Genomic DNA, 25,187 nt, shown 5'->3' on the forward strand with positions numbered 1-25,187 from the left:
AGACCCGATCCAAAAATGGGCATCCGAAATGAACAGACATTTCTGACACAGAGAAGTAAAAGCAGCAAGAAAATATTTGAAAAAATGTTCCACATCACTGGTCATTCGAGAGATGCAGATGAAAACAACACTGAGATTCCACCTCACCCCACAAAGAATGGCTGCTATCAAGAAATCACACTAACAAATGTTGGTGGGGTTGTGGGGAGAAAGTTTTTTCTCCATTGTTGGTGGGAGTGCAGACTAGTGCAACCACTATGGAAATCAATATGGAGATACCTCAAAGAGCTTGGACTGGAGGTTCCATTTGACCCAGCCATCCCTCTGCTGGGTATCTTTCCAAGAGAACTAAAAGAATCATATCACAGAGAAGTATGCACACTCATGTTTATAGCGGCACAGTTTGTAATAGCTAAATATTGGAAACAGCCTCTTTGCCCATCAGTTGGAAAGTGGATAAAGAAGATGTGGTTTTTCTGTAAAATGGAATATTACTCAGCCATAAAGAACGAGAAAATAGATTCATTCATATGAAAATGGATACATATTGATGATATACTCCTAAGTGAAATAAATAAGTCACACATGTGTAAATACCAAATAGTTTCCCTCGTGTGAATAATCTGCAACAATGCAGAAGATTCTAATAAGATTACATTAGACATTTAGAAATGGGAAGAAAGGAGCTAAAGGTGCAGGGAAGGTATGATGGGTAGGGGAAGAACAAAAAGGGAAAAGAAAAAAATGTGAGAGAATGAAAAGATGAAAATAAAGTGTTTGTAGATGGGGAGGGGAGGAGGGGGTGAGGGGAGGGCAGAGGTAAGGGGAAAAAATGAGAATCAAGACTTGCCATGTAGAGGTACATGATCCCAACAATGAATGTAACTGTACTGTATCCCTAAAATGTACCAATAAACTCAATAAAATTAATAAATTTAAAAAATCTTATTACATAGATGCAATACCTTTCTGGCAAAGAGACTGAATAATATCATCAAGATCATATACCCTAACAGAGTTGGATTCATCCCAGGGATCCAAGGTGATTCAATCTACATAAATCAATAAATGTAATACACTATATTAGCAGAGACAGAAACAAAAAACAAATGGTCTTCTTAATAGATGCAGAAAAGGGGGTTGACAAAATCCAACACGCATTCAGAATAGAAACCCTACAGAAAATTGCAATAAGTAGTCTTATTTCAACCTGATAAAAGACATCTATGGAAAACCAAAAGCCACCATTATACTAAAAGGTCAAAAACTGAAAATTTTCACGTTAATATCAGGAACAAGATAAGGATGTCTGGGGCTGGGGATTTGGCTCAGTGGTTCTGCCACCTGCCTCAAGCACAAGGTCCCGAGTTTGATCCCTGGTACCACAAAAATAATAATAATAATAAAAATAAGGATGTCCACTATCACTACTCCTGTTCAGTATAGTTCTGGAAACATTAGCCACATAAATTACACAAGAGAAACAAATAAAGGGTATAAAGACAAGAAATGAAGTAGTTAAACTGTCATTATTTGTGGATGACATGATATTCTATACAGAAGAGCACAAAAGACCATCATAAGACTTCTGGACTTAATAATCAAATTCAATAGAGTAGCTTGACACAAGGTCAACATTCAAAAATCAATAGCGTTATTATACATGAATAACAGACTGAGAGAGAAATTGGGGAAACAATTCCTTTCACAATAGCATGCAAAGAATGAAATATCTAGGACTCAATTTAAGGAAGGAAGTAAAAGACCTCTATTTTGAAAACTACAGCACTTTGAAAAAAGAGATCAAAGAAGATATCAGAAAATGGAAAGACATTCCTTGTTGTTGGGTAGAAAAAAAAAACAATATAATGAAAATGGCCTTTCTACCAAAATTGCTACACAGATTCAATACAATCCCAATTGAAATTCCAAAAGCATATTTCACAGAACAAGTTAAAACAATCCAAAGCTTCATAAGGAATGAGAAGAGATCTAGAATAGAAAAAGAAATTCGAGACTACAAAGACAAGGCAGGAGCTATCACAATCACCAAACTGCAACTATGCTACAAAGTAACTGTGATAAAAATAGCATGGTACTGGCAATGAAACAGACCTGTGGATCAATGGAATAGGTTAGAAGATGCAGAAACTACTTAAGACATAATCGACCACCTCATCTTTGACAAAGGAGCTAAACACCCCTACTGGAGGAAAGATAGCCTCTTTATAAATGAGGCAGGAAAAATTGGGTCTCAACTTGCCAAAGATTAAAACTAGAGCTATATCTTTCACCATACACTAAACTAAAACTGAAATGTGTCAAAAATGTAAATATTAAACAGAAACACTAAAGCTCCTGGAAGATAGGTTAGTTAGAACTTTGAAAACACTAATGAAGGAAAAGATTTCATGTACAAAATCTCTTTTGCATGGGTACTAGCATAAAGAATCACCAAATTGGATCTCATCTTATTAAAAAGCTTCTGCACAGAGCAGGGCGTGGTGGCACATGCCTGTAATCCCAGCACTTGGGAAGCTGAGGCAGGTGGATCACTGCGAGTTAGAGACCAGCCTGGGCTACACAGTGAGTTCCAGAGCAGTCTGAACTACATAGTGAGACCCTGTCTCAAAAAACGAAAAAAAAAAAAAAAGAGCTTCTGCACAGCCAGAGAAACCAACAGACTCAAAAGACAACCTACAATGTGAGGACAAAAATCGCCAACTGTTCCTCAGACAAAGGACTACTATCTAGAATACCTAAATAGATTAAAACAACATTGAGATTCTATCTCATTCCAGAAAGAATAGCTACTATGAAGAAATTAACCAATACAAATGTTGGCAGGGCTGTGGGTAAAAAAGAATGCTTCTTTGCTGTTGGTGGGAGTGTAGACTGGTGCAACCACTGTGGAAATAATTGTGGAGATTCCTCATAAAACTAGGCTTAGAGGTACCATTCGATCCAGCTATTCCCCTTCTGGGTATGAAAGAATTAAAAGCATCATACCACAATGATATATGTCCAACTATGTTTATGGCAACACCGTTTATTATAAGTAAATCTTGGAAGCATCCCAAATACTCATCACTTGGTGACTGAATAAAGCTGTGGGTTTTTTAATACATAAAATGGAGTACTACTCGGCCATAAACAAAGATGAACTACAGGCACTTACAGCTAAATGGATGCACCTTGAGACCATACTCTTAAGTGAAATAAAAGGGAACAAATCAGGAATTGTTTATCTGGTGTAAGAACCTGCAAGTGTAAATGAAGACCAAAATGTATAATAGATATTACAAAATAAAAAATGTTCAAAGAGGAAGGGGAACTGGGGGGGGATATAGAGAGGAAAGCTGGAAACAAAGCTTATGTAAATAGGGATGAGTGGAGGCATTGAAGGGAAGAAAGGGGAATAGGAAAAAATAACCAAGATATATCATTTATAGATATAAATTCCCAATAGTTAATGTGGTCATAATGAATATCTAAAGTGTACCAATAAACTAAATTTTAAAAATAAATAAGTGAATAAATAAAGGCTCACTAAAACAATTTTTAAATTAAAAACTAAAGTTTTTTGGTTGTGTGTGTGTGTGTGTGTGTGTGTGTGTGTGTGTGTGTGTGTGGTATCGGGAATCGAACTTGGGTCCTTGCGCTTGAGAGGCAGGCCACGAAACTGCTGAGCTAAATCCCCGGCCCCAAAAAATAAAGTTTAATGCTGGGGAAAGTCTTTGGGGGCATTATGCTTTTGATTCTTTTCATCACCTCTTGATTCCCAATTAGTACAAATAGAGAAAGTCTCAATCCTTCAGCACCTGGACTAATTCCAAGCTACATTCTCCTTTCTCCTCAGTGACAAGGCCAGAGCCACAGAGTGCATTTCTGATCTCAGTAGAGCAAAGAGCAAGGTTAGTAAATTTTTGTTGAGGTTGAGAAGTGCCAACTTGTAGATGACTACCAGCTTAACAGGGAGGATCTGCCCCATTCCAGGTGTGCCAGAGGCCTGCTTTCTCCCCACTGTACTTATATATAGACACACCTTCAAGACTCCTACACAGCTTCCCTAAAGCCAAAAATGAGACAGTCACCAGCACTACCCTCCTTTTCTTCCAGGAAGAATGTCTACTCATGGAGAGGATATTATATGAAGTTACATCTTCAGATTAACCTTATCAGTCATTGTTCATATTATTCAATCATCATTTTTAATATTATATGAGAAGTATTTCAAGTCTCCCTGTACATAAACCACCTTACCACTTTATTCTGCCATGTATTATCCCTGGAAACAGAAATACATACACACACATGCACATGTACAAATGACATTTGTTAAATTTAAATATTTATCAATTAAAATAGTTTGAAACCTGCAAAATAACAATAAATCATTTCCTCAACATTTTCTGAATGCATGAAGTGGGCAAACTCCCTGCAAGGCAACATTGGGGGGATTCAAGGGGAATAAAATGAGGTAACATAGCATGCCACCAGATAAAGTGAGGAAGACCCCTGGAGGAGGTCTCCCCAGCCACCTGCTCGGGCCCACCCGGCAGGTCCACGACTTCCCCAGCTGCACGCCACCAGATCCAGTAAGGAAGGTAGCTGCGTGGGCACCCTTGAAACACCCCTATGACCTGAACCCTCCCCCCTTCTCAAACCTCCTGATTGGGCCAGTTCTTGGACCCACTCTGCAAAGGCATAGGTGGACATGAAGGGTATTTTTCTGAGCTCCCAACTTTGAACATCTTTAAAGAAAGGGTAAGGGAAACGTATAATAGAACTGAGTGGAGTTCAACCCTGTGGACTGGGAGACTCAATTTAGGCCCTGTGGACTGAGGTCAGTCTGAGTTGCGGGGACCTGCCATTGGCTACCTGAGACCAGGGGATTTGGTTCTGCACACGGTTGTACATGTGGTATAATATGGCAACAGAGACATAGTTTGAAAGAGGCCCTTCAAATTCTTTTTTTTTTCTTTTCCTCATTCCACCCTATAATTTCTTTCTTTTTTCTGTCCTCTCTCTCCAACTCAGTCTCTTGCTCCACCATATTATCCCTCATCTCCCTTTTTAATCCTGCTCCTGCCCTAACTCAGACTTCTTTTATCATTTTTTCTTTTTTTCATTGCGTTCTTTTCTCCTGTCATTTTACGTCACTCATGGCTCTGTAGCTTCAAGGGAAGGTGAGCCCCTGCTACTGTTAAGGGGATATATTCTTGTCCTTATTCCTGCACTCTATCTATCCCCTTTTAACTTAATAGTTTCATAAAGTTGGTATGGTGACTTTACATGCTCTGGCTTCACTTGAAACCTTCTCCAATTCTTTCACTTATCTACTCCTCTCATCCTAACTTAGTCTAAGCCCCCATTCTAAATGGTAAGATGCTATATTGAAAAGTGTATTCACTGCAAACATATTTTGAGCTGCTTCTTGATATTAATTTAAGTCGCATGGTTTAAAGGTGATAGATTGATGACTACCACAAGTGCTCAATTTGCAAGCTGTGCTTGATCCTATTGGGCTGCTAAATGTATCTATTGGGATAAAGGATTGTGATTGATTTAATGAGTCCTTTTCACTGATATTATGAAAATGAGGATGTCTATGAGTCATTAGAGACTCAAAAGCTAAAACACAATTATGTCAGGAAGATTTAAGTAATAGCCCAGAAATTAAACCAAGGAAAACCCAACAACAAAAATAAAAATGAGAAAACACTTAAGCAAGACACAAAGACATACTTCCAGTTCACCAATGGCAAACAGTAGGGCAAAATGGATGAAAAGTCTGATAGTGAACCAGCAGGACACCCTGGACCCATAGCAGAGGAGGTAACAAAACAGATGAATCAGGCTCTAGAAAAATGCAAAACAGAAATGATTTCCCAGTTAACCATAGAGATGATGAGCAAAACAGAAGTCATGATTCGAGACTCTAGAACAGAAACTAAGAAAAAAATAGATGTGCTCAAGACCATGATAGAAGCCATGAAGACTTAGCATAAGAAAGAAATGGAAACAATGAATGCCCAAAGGAGGAAAGAAATGGAATCCATAAAACAGATTCAAACAGATATTCAGGAGATTAAAAACTCTATTGAAAGTGTACCCAACAGAATAAAAGATTGTGAAGACAGAATTTCAGATATAGAAGATAGGATTAGAGTCAGTGACCGTGAAAAAAGAGGTCTCTCAAAAACAGTATGGGATCATGAGAAATCAATCCAACAACTTCTGGATGATGCAAAGAAAAATAACATAAGACTAATAGGAATCCATGATATAGCAGGAGAAAAGACAAATGATTTTAAAAAGTTCTTCACAGAATTAATGACAGAAACCTTCCCAAACAGAAGGGAAGAATTAGACATACAGATAAGTGAGGCATATACAACTCCAACTAGCCATGAGCAAAAAAAATCTACACCTAGACATATAATAATCAAGATCCCAGAAATCCAACAGAAGAACAAAATACTACAAACAGTAAGAGAAAAGAAACAAATCACATGCAAAGCCCATTAGAATCACAGCAGACTTTTCAGTACAAACCCTTAGGTCAAGGAAAGTCTGGAGTGAGGTATTCCAACTCCTAAAAGAAAACAACCTCTAACCTAGACTGATGTATCCTGCAAAACTCTCTTTCAAGGGTTGGGGATTTAGCTCAGTGGTTTTGGTGCCTGCCTTGCAAGCGCAAGTACCCGCGTTCAATTCCCAGTACCAAAAAAGAAAAAAAAAACTCAAAACAAAACTCTCTTTCAAAATAGATGGGGAAATAAGATACTTCCATGACAAAGAGCACCTGAGAAACTTCATGAACGCCAAACCAGCACTACAAGGAATTCTAAACAATATCCTAGAAAAGGACAATGAAGGTCACAATACCATGAGGTGCAACAGAGCAAATCAAATAGGTAAGGCAAGAAACTAAAAGGAGAGTGGAGAAAAAGTAAAAAGAGTCAACAAAAGACAATAAAATGACAATAAGTCAGAACATATCAGTTATAACCATCAATATTAATGGCCTCAATTCACCAATCAAGAGAAACAGACTGGCAGAATGGATTAAGAAGCAAAATCCAACAATATGTTGTATACAAGACACACACCGAGTGCAAAAGGAAGTCCATAGACTGAAAGTGAAAGGATGGAAAACAATTCTCCACACATCAGGAGACCATAAAAAAGCAGGAGTAGCAATCTTATTCGCAGACAAAGTAAATTTCAAACCAAAACTCATTAAGAGAGACAAAGAAGGCCACTACATCCTTGTAAAGGGAACAATTCAAAAGGAAGAGATGACAATCATAAACATATATGCACCAAATATAAATGCCCCCAACTATATAAAACAAATATTAAGTAACAGGAAAAACCAAATAAGAACTAATACAATTGTAGTGGGGGATTTAAAAACCCCACTATCACAAATTGACAGATCATCTAGGCAGAAAAATCAAAAATAAAATAACACAACTGAACAAAGCTTTAGAATACATGGACTTAATAGATGTCTACAAAGTATTCCACCCCACAAAATCAGAATATACATTCTTTTTCAGCTGTACATGCATCATGCTCCAAGATAGACCACATATTGGCTCACAGAACAGGTCTGAATAAATGCAAAAGAATTGAAACTATCCCCTGTATATTATCAGATCATAGTGTAATCAAGCTGGAGATCAATAGCACAAGAAACTAGGAACTTCACAAGCACGTGTAAACTGAACAACACTCTCCTAAACAATCAATGGATTACAGAGGAAATTAAAAAAGAAATTAGACAGTTTTTACAATTAAATGCAAATGCCAATACAACATGAAGGAATCTATAGGACACAATGAGAGCAGTTCTATGGGGAAAATTCATAGCACTAAATGCCCACAGTAGGAAAACAGAGCGAGCTCAAATAAACAACCTAATGATGAATCTTAGACTCCTAGAAAAATGAGAACAAGAAAAACCCAAAGCTCAAACAAGAGAGGAAATTATAAAGATTAGAACAGAAATCAATGCAATGGAAACTAAGAAAACGCTACAAAAAATAAATGAAACAAAGAGCTGATTTTTTTAAAGACTAAATAAAATCAACAAACCCTTAGCTAATCTTATCCAAAAAAGGAAAGAAAAGGCTCAGATCCATGCGATCAGGAATGAAAAAGGTGAAGTCACAACAGATCCAATAGAAATCCAGAGGATCATTAATATCCACTTTGAGAAGCTGTACTCCAATAAAATGGAAAACACAGAAGAAATGGACAGATTTTTAGATACTTATGAATTAACAAAGTTGAACAAAGAAAAAAAACATTTTAAATACCCCAATTACAGTCAGTGAAATTGAAAATGTAATTAAAAATTTACCAACAAAGAAAAGCCCAGGCCCTGATGTATTCACTGCTGAATTTTACAAGACATTTAGAGAAGAACTACTGCCACTATTCTTCAAGCTTTTCAATGAAATTGAAAGGGAAGCAATAATTCCAAATTCATTCCTGGAAGCAAGTGTCACTCTGATTCCCAAACCAGGGAAAGACACAACTAAAAAAGAGAACTACAGGCCAGTATCCTTAATGAATATAGATGAAAAAATCCTTAATAAGATGATAGCAAACAGAATACAGAAGATTATCAAGAAGATCATACATCCTGACCAAGTCAGATTCATCGCAAGGATGCAAGGGTGGTTCAAATATGTAAGTCAATAAATGTAATACACTATATTAACAAAGTCAAGGACAAAAACCATATGATCCTCTCGATAGATGCAGAAAAAGCATTCGATAGAATTCAACACCCATTCATGATAAAAACCCTGCAAAAAATTGAAATAGATTGTCTATACCTCAACTTAATAAAGGCTATCTATGAAAAACCACCAGCCAACATCATATTAAATGGCCAAAAACTGAAAACCTTCATGATAAAATCAGGAACAAAACAAGGATGCCCACTATCACCACTCCTCTTAGATATAGTTCTGGAAACATTAGCCACAGCAATTAGACAAGAGAAAGAAATTAAAGCAATAAAGACAGGAAAGGAAGAAGTTAAACTGTCATTATTTGCTGATGATATGATACTCTACATTGAAGACTAAAAAAACTGCACCAAAAGACTTCTAGACTTAATTGACAGATTCAGTAGAGTAGCTGGATATAAGGTGAACACCCAAAAATCAATAGCCTTCTTGTACACAAATAACAGACTCACTGAGAGAGAAATTAGGGAAAAAATTCCTTTCACAATAACTTTCAAAAAAATGAAGTACCTAGGAATCAGTCTAACAAAAGAAGCAAAAGATCTCTACACTGAAAACTATAACACTCTGAAAAAAGAAATTGAAGAGGATATTTTAAAAATGGCAAGATACCCCCTGCTTCCGGGTAGAAAGAATCAACATAGTGAAAATGGCCATACTACCAAAACTGCTATATAGATTCAATGCAATGTCAATTGAAATTCCAACACTATATTTCACAGAACTACAAAAAAGAATTCAAAAATTCATTTGGAACAAGAAGAGACCTAGAATAGCAAAAGCCATCCTAGGCAACAGACACATGGCAGAGGGTATAACAATTCCCAATTTGAAACTATATTACAAAGCCACTGTGATAAAAACAGCATGGTACTGGCAAAGAAACAGATCTGAGGATCAGTGGAAGAGATTGGAAGACACAAAAACAAATCCAGATGTACTCAGCTACCTCATCTTTGAGAAAGGAGCTGACCATCCTCAGTGGAGTAAAGATAGCCTCTTTAATAAATGGTGTTGGAAAAACTGGATTTCAACTTGCCACAGATTAAAACTGGACCCTTATTTTTCACCATGCACTAAATTAAAATCCAAGTGGATTAAAGATCTAAATATTAAAACAGAAACACTAAACTTGCTGGAAGATAAGTTAGGCAGAACTCTGGAAGACACTGACATAGGAAAAGACTTTATTAACAAATCCTCAGTAGCATGGGAACTAGCATAAAGAATCAACAACTGGGATCTCATCTTATTCAAAAGCATCTGTACTGCAAAACAAATCATCAGCAGAACTAAGAGACAACCTACAATGTGGGGAAGAAATTTTACCAGCTGCTCATCAGACAAAGGACTATTATCTAGAATATATAAAGAACTCAAAACAATCAGCCCCCCCCAAATATAAAGACCTGATTCAAAAATGGGCATCTGAAATGAACAGACATTTCTCAGACAAAGCAGTAAAAGCACCAAGTAAATATATGGAAAAATGCTCCACATCACTGGTCATTAGAAAGATGCAGATGAAAACAACACTGAGATTCCACCTCACACTACAAAGAATGGCTGCTATCAAGAAATCACACAATAACAAATGTTGGCAGAGTTGTAGGGAGAAAAGAACCCTTCTGCATTTTGGTGGGAGTGCAGACTGGTGTAACCACCATGGAAATCGATATGGAGATACCTCAAAGAGCTTGGACTAGAGGTTCCATTTGACCCAGCCATCCCTCTGCTGGCTATCTTTCCAAAAGAACTAAAAGAATCATATCACAGTGATGCATGAGCACCCATGTTTATAGTGGCACAGTTTGTAATAGCTAAAACTTGGAAACATCCCATTTGCCCATCAGTTGGAAACTGGATAAAGAAGATGTGGTTTTTCTATAAAATGGAATATTACTCAGCCATAAAGAACAAGAAAATAGATTCATTCATAGGAAAATGGATACATATTGAAGATATACTCCTAAGTGAAATAAATAAGTCACACATGTGTAAATACCGAATCATTTCTCTGGTGTGAATAAACTGCAATAATACATAATATCCTAATAAGATTACTGACCTTGTGAAATGGGAAGAAAATGGCTAAAGGTGTTGGGAAGGTGGGATGGGTAGGGGATGGGTAATAAGGAAAAAGAAAAAAATTTGAGATAATGAAAAGATGGCAATAAAGTGTTTGTAGATGGGGAGGGGAGGAAGGGTGAAGGGAGGGGATGGACAAGGGGAAAAAATGAGAACCAAGACCTGTCATGTAGAGGTACAAGATCCCAACAATGAATGTAACTGTACTGCATCCTTAAAATGTACCAATAAACTCAATTAAAGCTGAAAAAATGACGTAATATAAAAAGAAGGGGGATATTCATCAAATATGGAGAAAACTGGAGCACCAAATTATATAGTTCAATGGTAAAGTATTAACTTAGGTGATGATAACAGCCTGTAACAGCCATTAACAGAACAGAGGAGTAAATGAGTCCTGGACAAGATGAAGAAGATCTCTTGGAGGGGTTTGGGGGTTGAATTAGTACTTGAAGATAGGAACACAATGAGGAGAAAGACATGAAGATCCCAGTGCTTACTATGAAAATGTAAAAAGTACTTAGATTGCATTGAGTAGAGCTCCAGAAATGTGTGTTCAAATAGGATGTCCTTGAGTTTAGGATCTATTCATAGTCAGCAGTCAACCAGTAATTCTCAATCTTGGCTGCAACTGATAACCCATGGGGAGCTTTTGAACCTTGACTCTAAGTGAATTGTTTTTAGGATATTTAAAATTATCCAGGCATCAAGTATCATGAGATTGTCAAGATCCTCAGGGATTCCAGGATAGAGGCAAGGTTTCAGAACCACTGTCACAGAGAGATTCTGTAAGTTCTACTAAAGGAGAACACAACTCAGACACCATGCTGATGCACTTTCTAATTTTTGCACAACACATTCTGTCTCCACTTTACTGAACTTGGAATTTAAAACTTTGTGAAATCTCAAAATAGCCACACCCAACCATATTATGCTAATTTGCATTAACTCTACATGATCTTTTTAGCTGTGCTGTATATCGCATACAGATTTACATCACCATCACTAACAGATCCTTCAAGTTTGAACCAATTCCAAATAGATCCTTTTGCCATAGAACAAATTAGGAAAAGGTCAATAAGCATGTTCACTTTTGGCTTTAGACATATTTGTTTTTTAAAATAACACCTCTCAATAAAGCAGTGTTTATGCAGAAAGTTAATTGGCTGACCTGTGTTTCTTTACAAGGTTGCAAGGAGAAGTTCTGCAGGACTCGGATGAGAGCAAGTTTCATGTTCATGAGAGCAAACCTCATGCCAATACAGTTCCTGGGTCCATTCCCAAAGGGCATGTATATATATGGATCAATCTTCTCCTTGTTCTTCTTACTGAATCTGGTGGGAAATAGATGAAAACAAGTGCAGGAAGGGATGAGAGGGGAGGGAGACAAAAAAATGTGTTATGAACATGCAAAAACTCCACATGATCAATGTAATCATTATGTGCTGCAAACATGTACTGATTTTTAAAAATTAAATAAGGGTTCTCCTGGGGCCTCCAAGGAGCCAAGCCTCAAGGAGTCGAGCTGCATGGGCCACTAGCAGCATTGCCCCAGGCCTCCACCATCACCCCCTTACCCACTGGGTCACACCAGTGAAAAGGGTCATAAAGGCCATTGTTCTGAGCTCCAGAAGATAGAGAAGAAGTGAATAACAGAGAGAGGGCCACTCTGAGGCTCCTTCATAAAAACTGAAGCCCACAGGGAAAGTTAAAAAAAATCTCTGGAATAAAGGCACACCAGACCAACAAAGTTGGTAAGTTGGATGGATCACCACCTCCCATCAGAACCTGGACTATCATCAGAGGAAGGGCAGCTGGAACCGGGAGTACAACCTTGCATAGTTCAACCCAGCAGGAAGTCAGGGAGCTTAATTTGAGCCTTACAGCCAGAAATCAGTCTGAATCTCAGTGGACTGCTGCTCACTTGCTGAAACAAATTGACTTGGATCTCCATATGGCTGCCCACGTTGTCTATTGTGACAGTAGAGACATAACTGAAGGAGACCCCTTACTTTTTTTCAAATTTAGGTTTTTTATTTTAATTTTTTTCAAATTTATTTGTCTTTTTTTCTTCTTTCAGTTTTATTTTCTTTATCTCTCACTCTCTCAAACTCTCCTCTCACTGTCTTCCTCACCAAATTTGCTCTGTGTCTCTTTCCCTTTTTGTTCCTGTTCCTGTCCAAATTTGTATATCTTTTTTTTTCTTTTTCTTTTCATCTTTTTCCTTCTCTTGATTGTCATTAGTTTTATAGGGAAGTGAATACAGTTTCTAGCTCCCCATTGCTGTTACTTGATTCTGTTCTTGTCTCTGTTTTTTCGTCTGTCTTTTCCTCTTGTCCTCAACAGATTCCCAAAGTTTGTATGACCTTCCTGCCCTCACTTCTAACATTCCCTATCCTCCTACCTATTTATACCTCCCTCCCTAAATCCTTCTCAGTCCTCATGCTGAAGAGTAAAGTTGCAATATTGAAGAGTTTATTTACTATAAACATATTTTAGGCTAGCCCTTGATTTTGATTTAATTCACATGGTTAAAGGTGATAGATTAATAGCTACCACAAATTGTCATTTTCTAAGCTGTGCTTCATGCAATTGTTGTTGCTGATTGTGTTACTTGGGCTAAGGTATTGTGAATGACCTAATCAGTTGTTCTTCCTGGTAGGTTGAAAATGAGATTGCCTAAGAGTCATTAGAAACTCAAAACTGAAAGACCAGCTGTATCTGGAAGACACCTGTGAGAAGCAATCATTCCATAAAGGTTCTAAATACAAGAAACAAAAACATTAACAATAAGCAATACTGAAGCATCAACCCAGAAATTAAACCAAAAACATCACCAACAACAAAAATAGAAATGAGACAACATTGAAGCAAGGTGCAAACCCAGACTTTCAGCTCACCAAAGGCAAATTCTGGGGAAAACAAAGTGTAAATATCTGATAACCAACCACTTGGATACACTGAAATGATAGCAGGGGAAGTAACAAAATAGATGAATGAGGCTCTAGAAAATTCAAAACAGAAATAATTTCCCAGATAACTACAAGGATGGTGAGAAGAATAAAAACATGATTAGAGACTCTCAAATACAAACAGATGAAAAAAATAGGTGAGCTAAGTACCATAATGGAAGCCATGAATGACCCACATAGGAAAAAATGGAAACCATGAAATGTCCAACATAAGAGAGAAATGGAATCCCTGAAACACACTCAGATATATAGATTAAAAACTCTATTGAAAGTATTCACGGTAGAATGGGCCAATGGGAAGACAGAATATCAGAAGTAGAAGACAGGATTATGGTTAGTGACCATGAAAAGAAAGATCTCTGAAAAAATAACAAAGGACCATGAGAAATTTATCCAGCAGCTCCTAGGCAATGCAAAGAAGAACAACATAAGACTGATAGGAGTCCAAGAAAAAGCAGTAGAAAGTACAAGGGACAAAAACAACTGTTCACATAATTAATGACAGAAATCTTCCTGAATAGAGCAAAAGAATTTGACATACAGATAAGTGATGCATATAGGACTCCAAATAGCCATGATAAAATAAATCTATACCTAGATATATGATAATCAAGATTCTAGAAACCCAACAGAAGAACAAAGTACCGCAAGCAGTTAGAGAAAAGAAACAAGTCACATATGATGGAAATCTCATCACAATCACAGCAGACCTTTCAACACAAACCCTCAAGTCACAGAGAGCCTGGACTAAGGTATTTCAAGCCCTAAAAGAAAACAACTTACAACCTAGATTTTTGTATCCTGCAAAACTATCTTTCAAAATGATGGGAAAATAAGGTGCATCCACAAATAAGAACACCTAAGAAACTTCATGAATATCAAACCAGGACTCCAAACAATTCTAAACAATATGCCATAAAAAGACAATGAAGGTCACAAGACCATAAGGCCCAACAGAGCAAATCCATCAGGCAAGACAAGAAATTAAAGGGAGAGGGACAGAAATGAAAAATAAAAGAGCCAAAAAGGAAAATAGAATGATAAGGATGAGTCAATACATATTAGTTATGACCATCAATGTAAATGGCCTCAATTTACCAATCAAAAAAAAGAGACTGCTACAATAGGTTCAGAAGCAAAAATCCAACAATATGCTACATACAAGAAGCACACCTAATTCAAAAGAAATTCATAGATTTAAAGTAAAAGAATGGAAAACAGTTCTCCGTACAACAGGAAACCAGAAAAAAATATATGTGTAGCTCTCTTATTTGCAGACAAAACAGATTTCAAACCAAACCTAAATCAGAAAGACTAAAAAGGTCCCTACATCCTTGTAAAGGGAACAATCCAAGAGAAAGAGATGGCAGTCATAAATATATGCACACCAAATACTAATCCTCCACTAAACAAAACAAATATTAATAGACATAAAAAAACTATGCACTAATACATTTGTAGTGGGGATCTCAATATTCCACTATCACAAATAGATCACAAATAGACAGAAAATCAACAACCAGGTTCAGGTTGGGTTCCTTTCCACAGGTCCCTTTACCTTTCAGGGAAAAATTTATCAGGTTCTGGCCAGTACTTTGAGTCTTTTTGAAGAGCAAAGGTTGGTACCATCACTGCTGTCCCTTTGGGAATGAACACTCCATTGATTTCAATATCTTTTTTACACATCCTCTCAATTCTGTTAGCGATTGGATATAACCTGAGAGTTTCATTCACCACCATGTCCAGATATTCCATTTCCATCATGACATCATATGTAGGAAATGCCTGGAAAGAAAAAAATCAGATCTTGGTAATTTGAGATTTGGAATTAATGTTTAATTCTGTCTATGTAGTGCTACTGAATTGTCATGAGCTCCAAAATTAACTCATATTGGCAAAGGACAAGAGTTACAGAGCACTTTTATAACTATCTGTGGGGCATTGGCCAGAGATATGTATGAGATAGATATGCAGAGATAAGAACTTTTGGAGCTACACACACTCAAAATGTCTGGAATGCATGGTTAGAGATTAAAAGATAACCTACAAGCCCGCAAATCCAAGTAGGATCCAAACGCACCACCTTAAAGAGGGAAGTTCTGGCCTCATCCTTCCCATACTCTGATTTATTACTTATATTGGCCCTGAGGTCAGTCATGTAACAGACCACCCTAACCTTTCCTTGTCCTTCTCTTGTCCTTCCCTTTTCCCCTATGAATTCATGCATAGACATCCTTCTTTGTCCACTATCCTTGTTTCCTGCTTCTATCAAGAAAAAGCCATGAAAGCTTCAGTTTGGGGCTGACTTTATGAGACTCTCTCACACTGAGTGATCTCCGTGAAGGGTAGGCCCTCTGGGCCTACTTGGAGTTTGAATTTGATATTGACTCTGAGTAATCTTTCATCCTTTGCTATTCCTTAGTCATGAACAGGGAGGAGCACCATGTTCATTCACCTTCTAGAAGGACACTGAAATGGGTGCTGTAGTTATGAATTAAGACACATTTCAGACAATCTCTACCCAGGGCCTCAAATCCCCAAACTTACCATGTAGTGATTTTCTTTCTCAAATGAGGAAATTTGACTAACAGTGCATTACAATTACACTCTAAAAAACATGGTAAAGACATTCTTATCTCTCAAAATAGAAGCCACACATCTATATCAAGGTAATGGAACATGGAGAAAATAAAATCCCTCATTCTAGTCTCACTATGCTGCCCAGGCTGGGCTTGAACTCACAATCCTGCAGCCACATTCTCCCAAGGAAATAGGCTTACAGATGTGCACCACCATACCAGATTATATCAAGCTTTTTAATTCACAATATCTGCTATTAACTCTTTTATGTACAAAAAAAGTTGGATAGAAATATATTAAACCAATACTCTATAAATAATTTGAGAAAGAAGCTAGTTTCTTTTGATTCCATTATAACAAAAGAAGTTTTGCCCAGATGCCACTAGGGCAAACAATTTTAATTCCAGTGGAAGTTTGAAGGAGGCTAAGAAGCTATACTCAGCCCCATTCTCTTTTGCTAGTCCTGTCTCCAAGTTGGGGCTTCAGAGCTTCACTGTGAGCTCTGAAGAGGATGCTCTGTGTTCATCTCATTGCTAAACCAGCCATGCCAACCTCAGAAGTCAGTTATCCTCACTCTCACAGCCTCCCCATTTGGAAAGAGATTTGAAGATAGTGTAGATCTATGTTATCACCTGCTATGGGCACAATGCAGAGATTAAGAGTTTGTCTCTGAGCCAAAAATCTAGATCATACCTTGGCCTTCTTACATTTAGCTACACAGCTACATGACTGGAGTTTGAGGATGTGTAGACAGAGCTGAATCAGCCTGCCCGGCCCAGTCAAGATCAATCTTGCTCAGCCAAGAGCCAGGCCATGGACATCTAGTAATAGGAGCAGAGATCTCTATCTACACTCTTAAGCAATGAAAGCTCACTGGTACATGGAGATATTAGTATTACTGTGGTAACACGATGGATAAGCCCAGACCAGCACTGTATTACAAAGCTCTTAGTCTCCTGCAGATAGCATTTGTTTCCTATGTTTCACCCCTTGTTTCTAACTTAGGATCCTTTGTACTTGTAAATAGTTCTCATGAATGAATCAACACTGACTTTATGTGTAAAAATTCTTCTTGCAGGTGATGAGGAGGGTTGCTTCTTCAGTACTGACTTCTTCCCTCAATAAGGTGTACACTCACCTTATTTGGCAATGTTGTATCAATCTCCTGCTGCAGTTTCTTCTGCACATCAGGGTGAGTGGCCAATATATGCATAATGAAAGAAAGAGTGTTACTAGTAGTCTCGTAGCCACCAAAAATAAAGATAATTGATTGTGCCACGATCTCCATATCAGACAGAGCTAAAAGAAAAGGAAACATTTCAGGTGAAGCAGATTAATGTAGAACAACACTGTTTAGATGAGAAAAATACAAATAAAGCTCTCATATACATAGAAAGAAACATGGAAAGGCAATCAGACTCATGTTGGGACTGGTTTTCACTATGATATTTATCTCACAGAACCATAAAATGCTGAAATTGTTTTAATTCAGTTTCATTAAAGTCTACAGTACCCTTATCCATCTCCTCCTCAGTATGTCATCCTCTCTACCTCAAGATCTGGGTAATTTCAAGACTTCACATTTCTGTCTAACATACATGGCATTATAAGTATAGCCCTTGGATAAGCATAAAATTAATCTGTTGAAACACCATGGAGTGGCTCTGTTTCTCAGAAAACTTCAAGTACTTCAGGCTAAAATATGGCTGAAAATTTATCAAGATAGTTTGTCAGACTAAGTCTTCATTGTATGGAAAACAAAGGATCTTTGCTCTAAATATATGAGGGAACTTAAGTGAGCAATATTAAGCTGTAAAGAAAGGGTTTTACTCAGTATGTGGTCAGTAGCACCATCTGAGTGATTATTAGAAACAGTCTCAAACCCACTCAGATCTACTAAGTCAAAATTTGACCTCTCATTAAATGTGATGGTTTGTGTGCATAACCTAGCTTTGGAGAATCACCTGGTCATAGAAGGCCCAGGGCAACACTCTTCAAAATGAATGATCTTGGACAAACATAAACTAAAGAGCAAGTCAAAAAGCTAGAAGAGTAGTGACTGACACTAGTCTAATGAATGTCATTAAAGAGCAGAAGAAAGGATGTATACATTAAAGGGCATTGGACATAAAATATAGTGTGGGCCAGGGATTTAGCTCAGTGGTTCTGCCCCCTGCCTTGCAAGCACAAGGACCCGAGTTCAATCCCCAGTAACAAAAAGGAAAACCAAAACCAAAAAAAAAAATTTGTCTGAAAACAAAAGCTGGGTGTGGTGTCGCATGCCTGTAATTCCAGCACTCGGGAGGCTGAGGCAGGAGGAACACTGTGAATTAGACACCAGTCTGGGCTACATAGTGAGTTCCAGGTCAGTCTCCACTACATAGTGAGACCCTGTCTCAAAATAAATAAATAAATAAATAAATAAAATAATAATAATAATAAATAAAATGAAATATAGTAACTGTAGTGAGTGAAATTAGTAATGCTTACTGATTCATAGCCTGAATGTCATCTTACTTAGCACATATCCCACTCTCTACTTCTTGCTCGCCAAGCAACCCTTGTGATTATAAGTTGGCTTTCTCCCCCCTCATTAAATTTATTGGTACATTTAAAGCAAACGGTACAGTTACATTTATCAAAGGGATCTTGTACCTTTACATGATATGTCTTGGTTCTTGTTTTTTACCCATATCCCTGCCCTCCTTTCACCCTCTTCACCCTTCCCTATTTACAAAAACTTTTTCCACTTTTTCCTTTTTTCACATTTTGTCTTTTCCCTTATAACCTTTCCCCTCCCCTTCCCACTTCCCCTTTAGTCATTTTCTTCCTATTTCACACTCTCACTTATAACATTTGAGCCTTATTTACACTTTTAGTTTTTCACACAACTTGGATTTCTTTATTTTCTTCTCAAAGACAAAATCACAGTCATGCAGTTCTCTGGAAATAGTACTAGTAGATATTTGGGGCCTTGAAATAAACATGTTGCCTACGTAAATGATGTAATTCAAAACTAAAAACAATGTAAAATAAGGATGAGAAAGTTCTTCAGAGTTCTGATTTATGTAAGATGAATTCTTACATGTTGTTATTGATAAATTCAACTATCATATTCTTTCTCTAACTTAGCACAAATCCACATCACTGCACTGAAATTAGACTATAAATGCAGCATCTAGAGCTCTGCTGTTCACTATGGTATCATGTATAATGAATTCAAATGAAATACAATTAAACTTCAGTTCTTCGATGACCCTAGTCACATGTATTCAGTGATGATCACATTGAATATCACTGAAAAACAGTACTGTCCTTTTCACAGAAACTTATATCAAACCAGAGAGACAGAAAGGAAGATCAGTATGTAGATATGTGAGCATTGGCATACTGTGGTGATCCCATTCCCGCTCTAGAACATTGTTAAATATTCAAGGCTTTGTGAGATGACTGTCACACGAATGGTAGCTTAACATTGGCTTAATAGAATTATTATAATTATATCAAAGAAATGGGATATATATTACATATCAGAAATTTTTAAGTAAGAAAGAGACAGAAAGACAGATAGCCTGTGCATATAACAACATATGGTTAGATGTAAAAACTGTATGTTTCTTAAATCTGTGAAAATATATTTGATTTTCTCAGTTTTGTTCACTTTGAGGATGTGGAAGCAAAATAAATCCTCATAAAACATTAAACTTGAGTTTTTATTTCTAACTACCATTTCTTACTGAAAGCAACCAAGCTTCTTGGAGAAATGACTGATATAAGGCTATCGGGGAAATGGAAGAGAAACCCAGAATATCTTCCATCAAAAAGCAAGGCAGTATTCAGAAAATAGCTGTTGAAAAGGACACAGAATACTCTAAATATTACTATGATGAAAAATGCATACCAGTATACATTTGTCAAAATCCACAGAATGTTGTAACCCGTGACTGAATCCTACTGTAAACTATGGAGTTTGAGCTATAATGTGGTGTCAACAAAGATTCATCAATCATAGGCACCATTGTACCACTGTGGTGGGGATGGTGGAAAGTTTGGGAATGTGTGTGCATGTAGAGGCAGGGGTATATGGAAATTCTTCATACTTTCTCCTCACTTGTAGTACGAACTGAAAACCACTCTAGTAACGAAGTCTCTTCCAACAAATAAACTATTTAAAAAGAAGAAAGAACACAGCAGGACACATTAAAGGGCCTGAAGTTTGGAAATCTGAGAGACTTAAACACTAAATGATGATAAAAAGAAAACACTGTTAATATATACGGTCACACTAATATAAATAATCAAACATTAATAATAAATATGCATGCATGGAACATTATCCTTACATTAGGCACTGGCTCACAATTGTAGAAAAATGATGGAACTTGAAATTCATCATTTTGCAACTGCTACACTAATACTAGCTACAACAAGATCCATGGATCAAGGAAAGGGGAAAGAGCAAGGAGGAGAATAACAAATGAAAATGACAAAAATGAACCAATCTGCCCAGAAAAGTAATTATTTGTATCACCCACATACACCAAGAAAATTTTTTTAAAGGAATAGTAGATTCATGGGCCAGGGATTTAGCTCAGTGGCTCCACCACCTGCCTTGCAAGCACAAGGACCCAAGTTTGATCCCCAGTACCAAAAAAAAAAAAAAAAAAATGCTTCTGAAAAGGAATAGTAGTAGATTCAGATGAGGGTGAAAGATGTCATAGGGAATGATACTTAAATGTATATGTTTTTGCACATACTTGGATTTTTGAGATGATAAAAATGATCTAAAATTAATTATTATAGTTTTACAACTCTAAATATAAAAATATTCTTTAATCCTATACATTAAATGGGTGAATTGCATGACATGGGGATTATACCTCAATAAAGCTGTTAAGGTTTTTAAATCCATGGATGATAAAACCTGTAGATAAACATATGAAGAGGTAAAAGTATCTACACTGTCAAAAATGATTCCCCTCCAAGCATATTCATTGTGAAAGAGAAAATAAGACCTCATGGTCAATTAACCTGCTGCACATACTTTCACAAACTATTCCCAGTGAATATCACCACTGTTAGAAAACTATATCTAGATGGAAATTTCTGGGAAGATTTTCTGACTCCCTGGGTATGGATGGGGCTGAAAATCATCAGTATTCGTTATGATGTAGATGATCTTAATGACTTCTAGCCTTGAAATTCTTGGTTGTGGTTACCCTTAAATCTCTGAACATATTTAAACCTGTATGATTCCAGAGTGTCTCTGGCTACCATATGTAATATCTGAGTTTGTGTCCTTCTGAAATTGGATAGAAATGCTCCTCCTCCTGGAAATCTTCTTGCACTCACTCTTTCAGAACAACCTCCTCCCTCTTAGCTTTGCCATCAGGACACTATAGAGCATCCGATTACCTTTGTAGGACTTGGTGTCTTTAGAAGTGTGGGAGTTCATCATCAGCTGAAGAAAATCCACTCGTTGCTATAAGAAAGGGAAATTTCAAGGACAGAAGGTCAATGGTGAGATCACAAGTAAATCAGGAGTGCAGAGGTCTTTGCCCTCCCACATTCTCACTATTTCTGGTTTCTGAACACAGACTCCTAGCCAGACAGTGACTTCCTTCTTTCCCTATCACACCTGATTGTCCAGGAAGAATTCCTGAACTCCAGTACTTTCTGTCCTCCCTTAATTCTTAAAGCAGTGGTCTATGGCTTAATTGGCTTCCATTTCCTGAGCTCATTATGAGCTCTGTGATCATCTTCAACTATTCTACACTCCCAGAACACTACAAAATCCTCAGTATCCATTCTGTCTCCTTGTCCTGCTAACATGTTATGCTTGCCTTCAGGCCACCCAAAGTTAGGTTACTTAGCATTAAAGATGTATTCCTAGAATGCATCCCTGCACATTAGAGGCCAAAAGACAAAATCAAATTTAACACAAACCAAACTCCACCAGATTCCCTGAGAGGGGCTTCCATTGGACAACAAGATGCTTCAAATTGAAATAAATCCTTACCAATACAAGATGATGAAAATAGACTACCAGCAACTATAATTTTAAATAATAATTTTTATTTCTTCATAATTTTAGAAAGAAGGAAATGTTAAAGTTATCTTAACACTACTTCTGCCATGACACAATAAATTTACTCCTATTTTTCAGTGTTAAACTTTTTCTCTCTGACTCACTCTCACGCCTACTTCCCCACTTCAACTTTCTCAGTTGCAGGAAAATATAAAAGCTCTCTTTCTCTAAAACTAGATTCTCTATGAAACAGAGGAGTGCACAAATCACATTTATACAGAGAAGAACATGTTAACAAGGTCATGTCAACACCACCATCACCACCTCACTTTACCTTCTGGTTAGGTTCCAGGCGATTTTCTTTCATCTTTTTTACAAATTTTGTGAAAAATTTCACAGAATCCCGTGGAAAAATAGAGATATTTAACATCTCATATACTGGAGTGAGGAATGGAAAGAGCACTACACAAAAAATAAAATACAATCTTTAATGAAAATGGAAAATTTACTTCTTTCAATTATACTTTCCTGAAACAATTAAACAAAACTTAGAAGAAAGGCAAGGGAGAAAATTTTCATGATATCAGTTGCACAGTGACTTCCTACAGATGAACTAAGGCATAAGTAAAAATGAAACTGCATACATCATATATCATCAGAACTGAAAAAAATTTTGACCTCATTAGACTCTACCAGAAAAGTGAAAAGACTCCTATAAAACAGGTGAAAAAAGTTGCAAGTCATGTATCTGGTAATGGAATTGTCCCTAGAAAATATAAAAATGTCTTACAACACAACAAAAATAATATATCTTACACATAAAAAAATATTTCAGCTGTACTTGAATAAAGTACTTAATCACATATTTATTTTAAGAAGATATTGCACAGAATCATTAGCACCAGGGAAATGAAAATCAAAACCACAGTGCTATACCATTCAGACTCACTAGGAGGACTGTAATTAGAATCATGGGAAAACCAAATGTTGGATGGGATGGGTTAAATTGTTAGTTTCTTACTAAGATAAACAGAATTTCATTGTAACTCAGCTTTGTCACTCCTGGATATTAAACTGAAAACACGCATTTATATACAATTTTATATTACAATTGTTTTTATATAAAAATGGTCATAATCAGAAAAAAGAAATCTCAAAACTCAATACTATAACAAAGAACCCAATTTAAAAACAGGCAGCAGATATAAACTTCACTGAAATGTGCAGATGACAAATAAGCACATTAAAAAATATTCATCATTAATCACTAAGGAAATAATCACTAAAACCACAAGGAGATTCCACTACACACACACTAGAATATCTGAAATCATAAAGACTGACCATAGCAGAAGATAGAGAGATGGAGAAGAACTCTCATCGTTAATGTAGCAGGAATGAAATGGTAAAAACACTCTGGAAAAGATAAACATTTACCCACTATCTAATGCAACCATTTCAGTCTATTTATTCAAAGGAAAGCCTATGTCCTTACGAGATGTATACAACAGTGTTCACAGCATTCTCTGTGTTATAAAAACCCAAATTGTGAAACAACCAATATATCAGTAGGTAAACTCACAAACTATGGCAGAACAATGCAACAGGATACTTCTCAACAACATAACAAAAAAGGAATGATACATGCAATATGGACAAAAATCTCAAAATGATGCTGAAATAAGACTTGTTTTCAAAAAGAATACAAACTATGTTCAGTGGTAGACCATGGGTTTAACATCTACAGGCCTTGGGCTTAACTCCCAGCACTAAAGGAAAAAAAATACATTTACTGTATGATCCCATTTAAACTCTTGAGAAAAATGCAACCAGTCTGTAGTGACAGGAAGCAGATCAATGCTTCCTGGTGGAAGGATACAATAGAGCTAGAGAAAGATCTCAGGAGTTACCAGTGTTTACTATCTTGATTATTGTAACACTTGCATGGATATCTGCATGTCAAAACATATCAAATTGTACACTTTTGATACATGCAGTGCATGGTTTGTTGATCAGATGTCAGTTAAGTTATTGAACGTGCTAACAGAATACATGTGGTGAGAAGGGGAATTCAAGAGCAAGATTTTTTTCCTTATAAAAGGAATTCTTCAAGGACGACTGCAATTCAGAAGAAATCTCCAGATCAATGCTACTAAAAGTACTAGTCTGAGAACTGGTTTCCGTCCATAATGACATAAGGAACTCCCACAGGAGGATAAATCAACAACTACACTAAGCACACTCTTTACTTCAGCTGATAGTTTTCATAAAGTTTCTCAATAAAGTAATATACTGTATTGATGAACATTTTGGCCTAAGCTTTTCTAATCACCAACTATAACAAACATTTCATAGATTGGCATTAGTGTAGAGACTCATTTTGAGTAGCCCTGTTTAGATTATGCTCAGATATTTATTGAAATTCTCTGAGCCTATCCTCACTAATATGGTAAGAATGGTAATAACTGCTTTAGACATCGCTAAGAATCATATGATGCTTGAAGGACATATAAAGCTTGCAGAGAGTAGGTACTAATTATTTATGTATTATGAACTACTGAGTTATGTGGAAAGTCATTTTAAAAAAGCAATACATGAAAATAGGCGTGGTACCTTTATTTGTTCAAAATGATTATTTTTTCAAATTAGCTGAGGTTAAAAGTGATTTATTTTACCCGCCGGGCAAGATGGCACACGCCTGTAATCCCAGCACTCGGGAGGCTGAGACAGGAGGATCTCTGTGAGTTA

At 36.7% G+C, this 25,187-nt stretch overlaps 1 protein-coding gene across 1 annotated transcript in view; it reads right to left on the bottom strand.

Annotated features, from left to right (window-relative positions):
- Window positions 1–25,187, bottom strand: part of LOC104854348 (cytochrome P450 3A14) — a 61,839-nt gene that overhangs the window by 21,087 nt on the left and 15,565 nt on the right. Inside the window, exons 8-12 of the mRNA XM_010612843.3 lie at window positions 22,774–22,901; window positions 21,827–21,893; window positions 17,550–17,710; window positions 15,390–15,616; window positions 12,031–12,193 (exon numbers count right to left, since the gene is read on the bottom strand). Of these exons, the coding sequence (XP_010611145.1) occupies window positions 12,031–12,193; window positions 15,390–15,616; window positions 17,550–17,710; window positions 21,827–21,893; window positions 22,774–22,901 (746 nt within the window). The remainder of the gene's footprint in view (window positions 1–12,030; window positions 12,194–15,389; window positions 15,617–17,549; window positions 17,711–21,826; window positions 21,894–22,773; window positions 22,902–25,187) is intronic.

The sequence above is a fragment of the Fukomys damarensis genome, unplaced genomic scaffold, assembly GCF_012274545.1.
Source record: "Fukomys damarensis isolate Sample0158 unplaced genomic scaffold, DMR_v1.0_HiC HiC_scaffold_17, whole genome shotgun sequence".
NCBI classification, from domain to species: domain Eukaryota; kingdom Metazoa; phylum Chordata; class Mammalia; order Rodentia; family Bathyergidae; genus Fukomys; species Fukomys damarensis.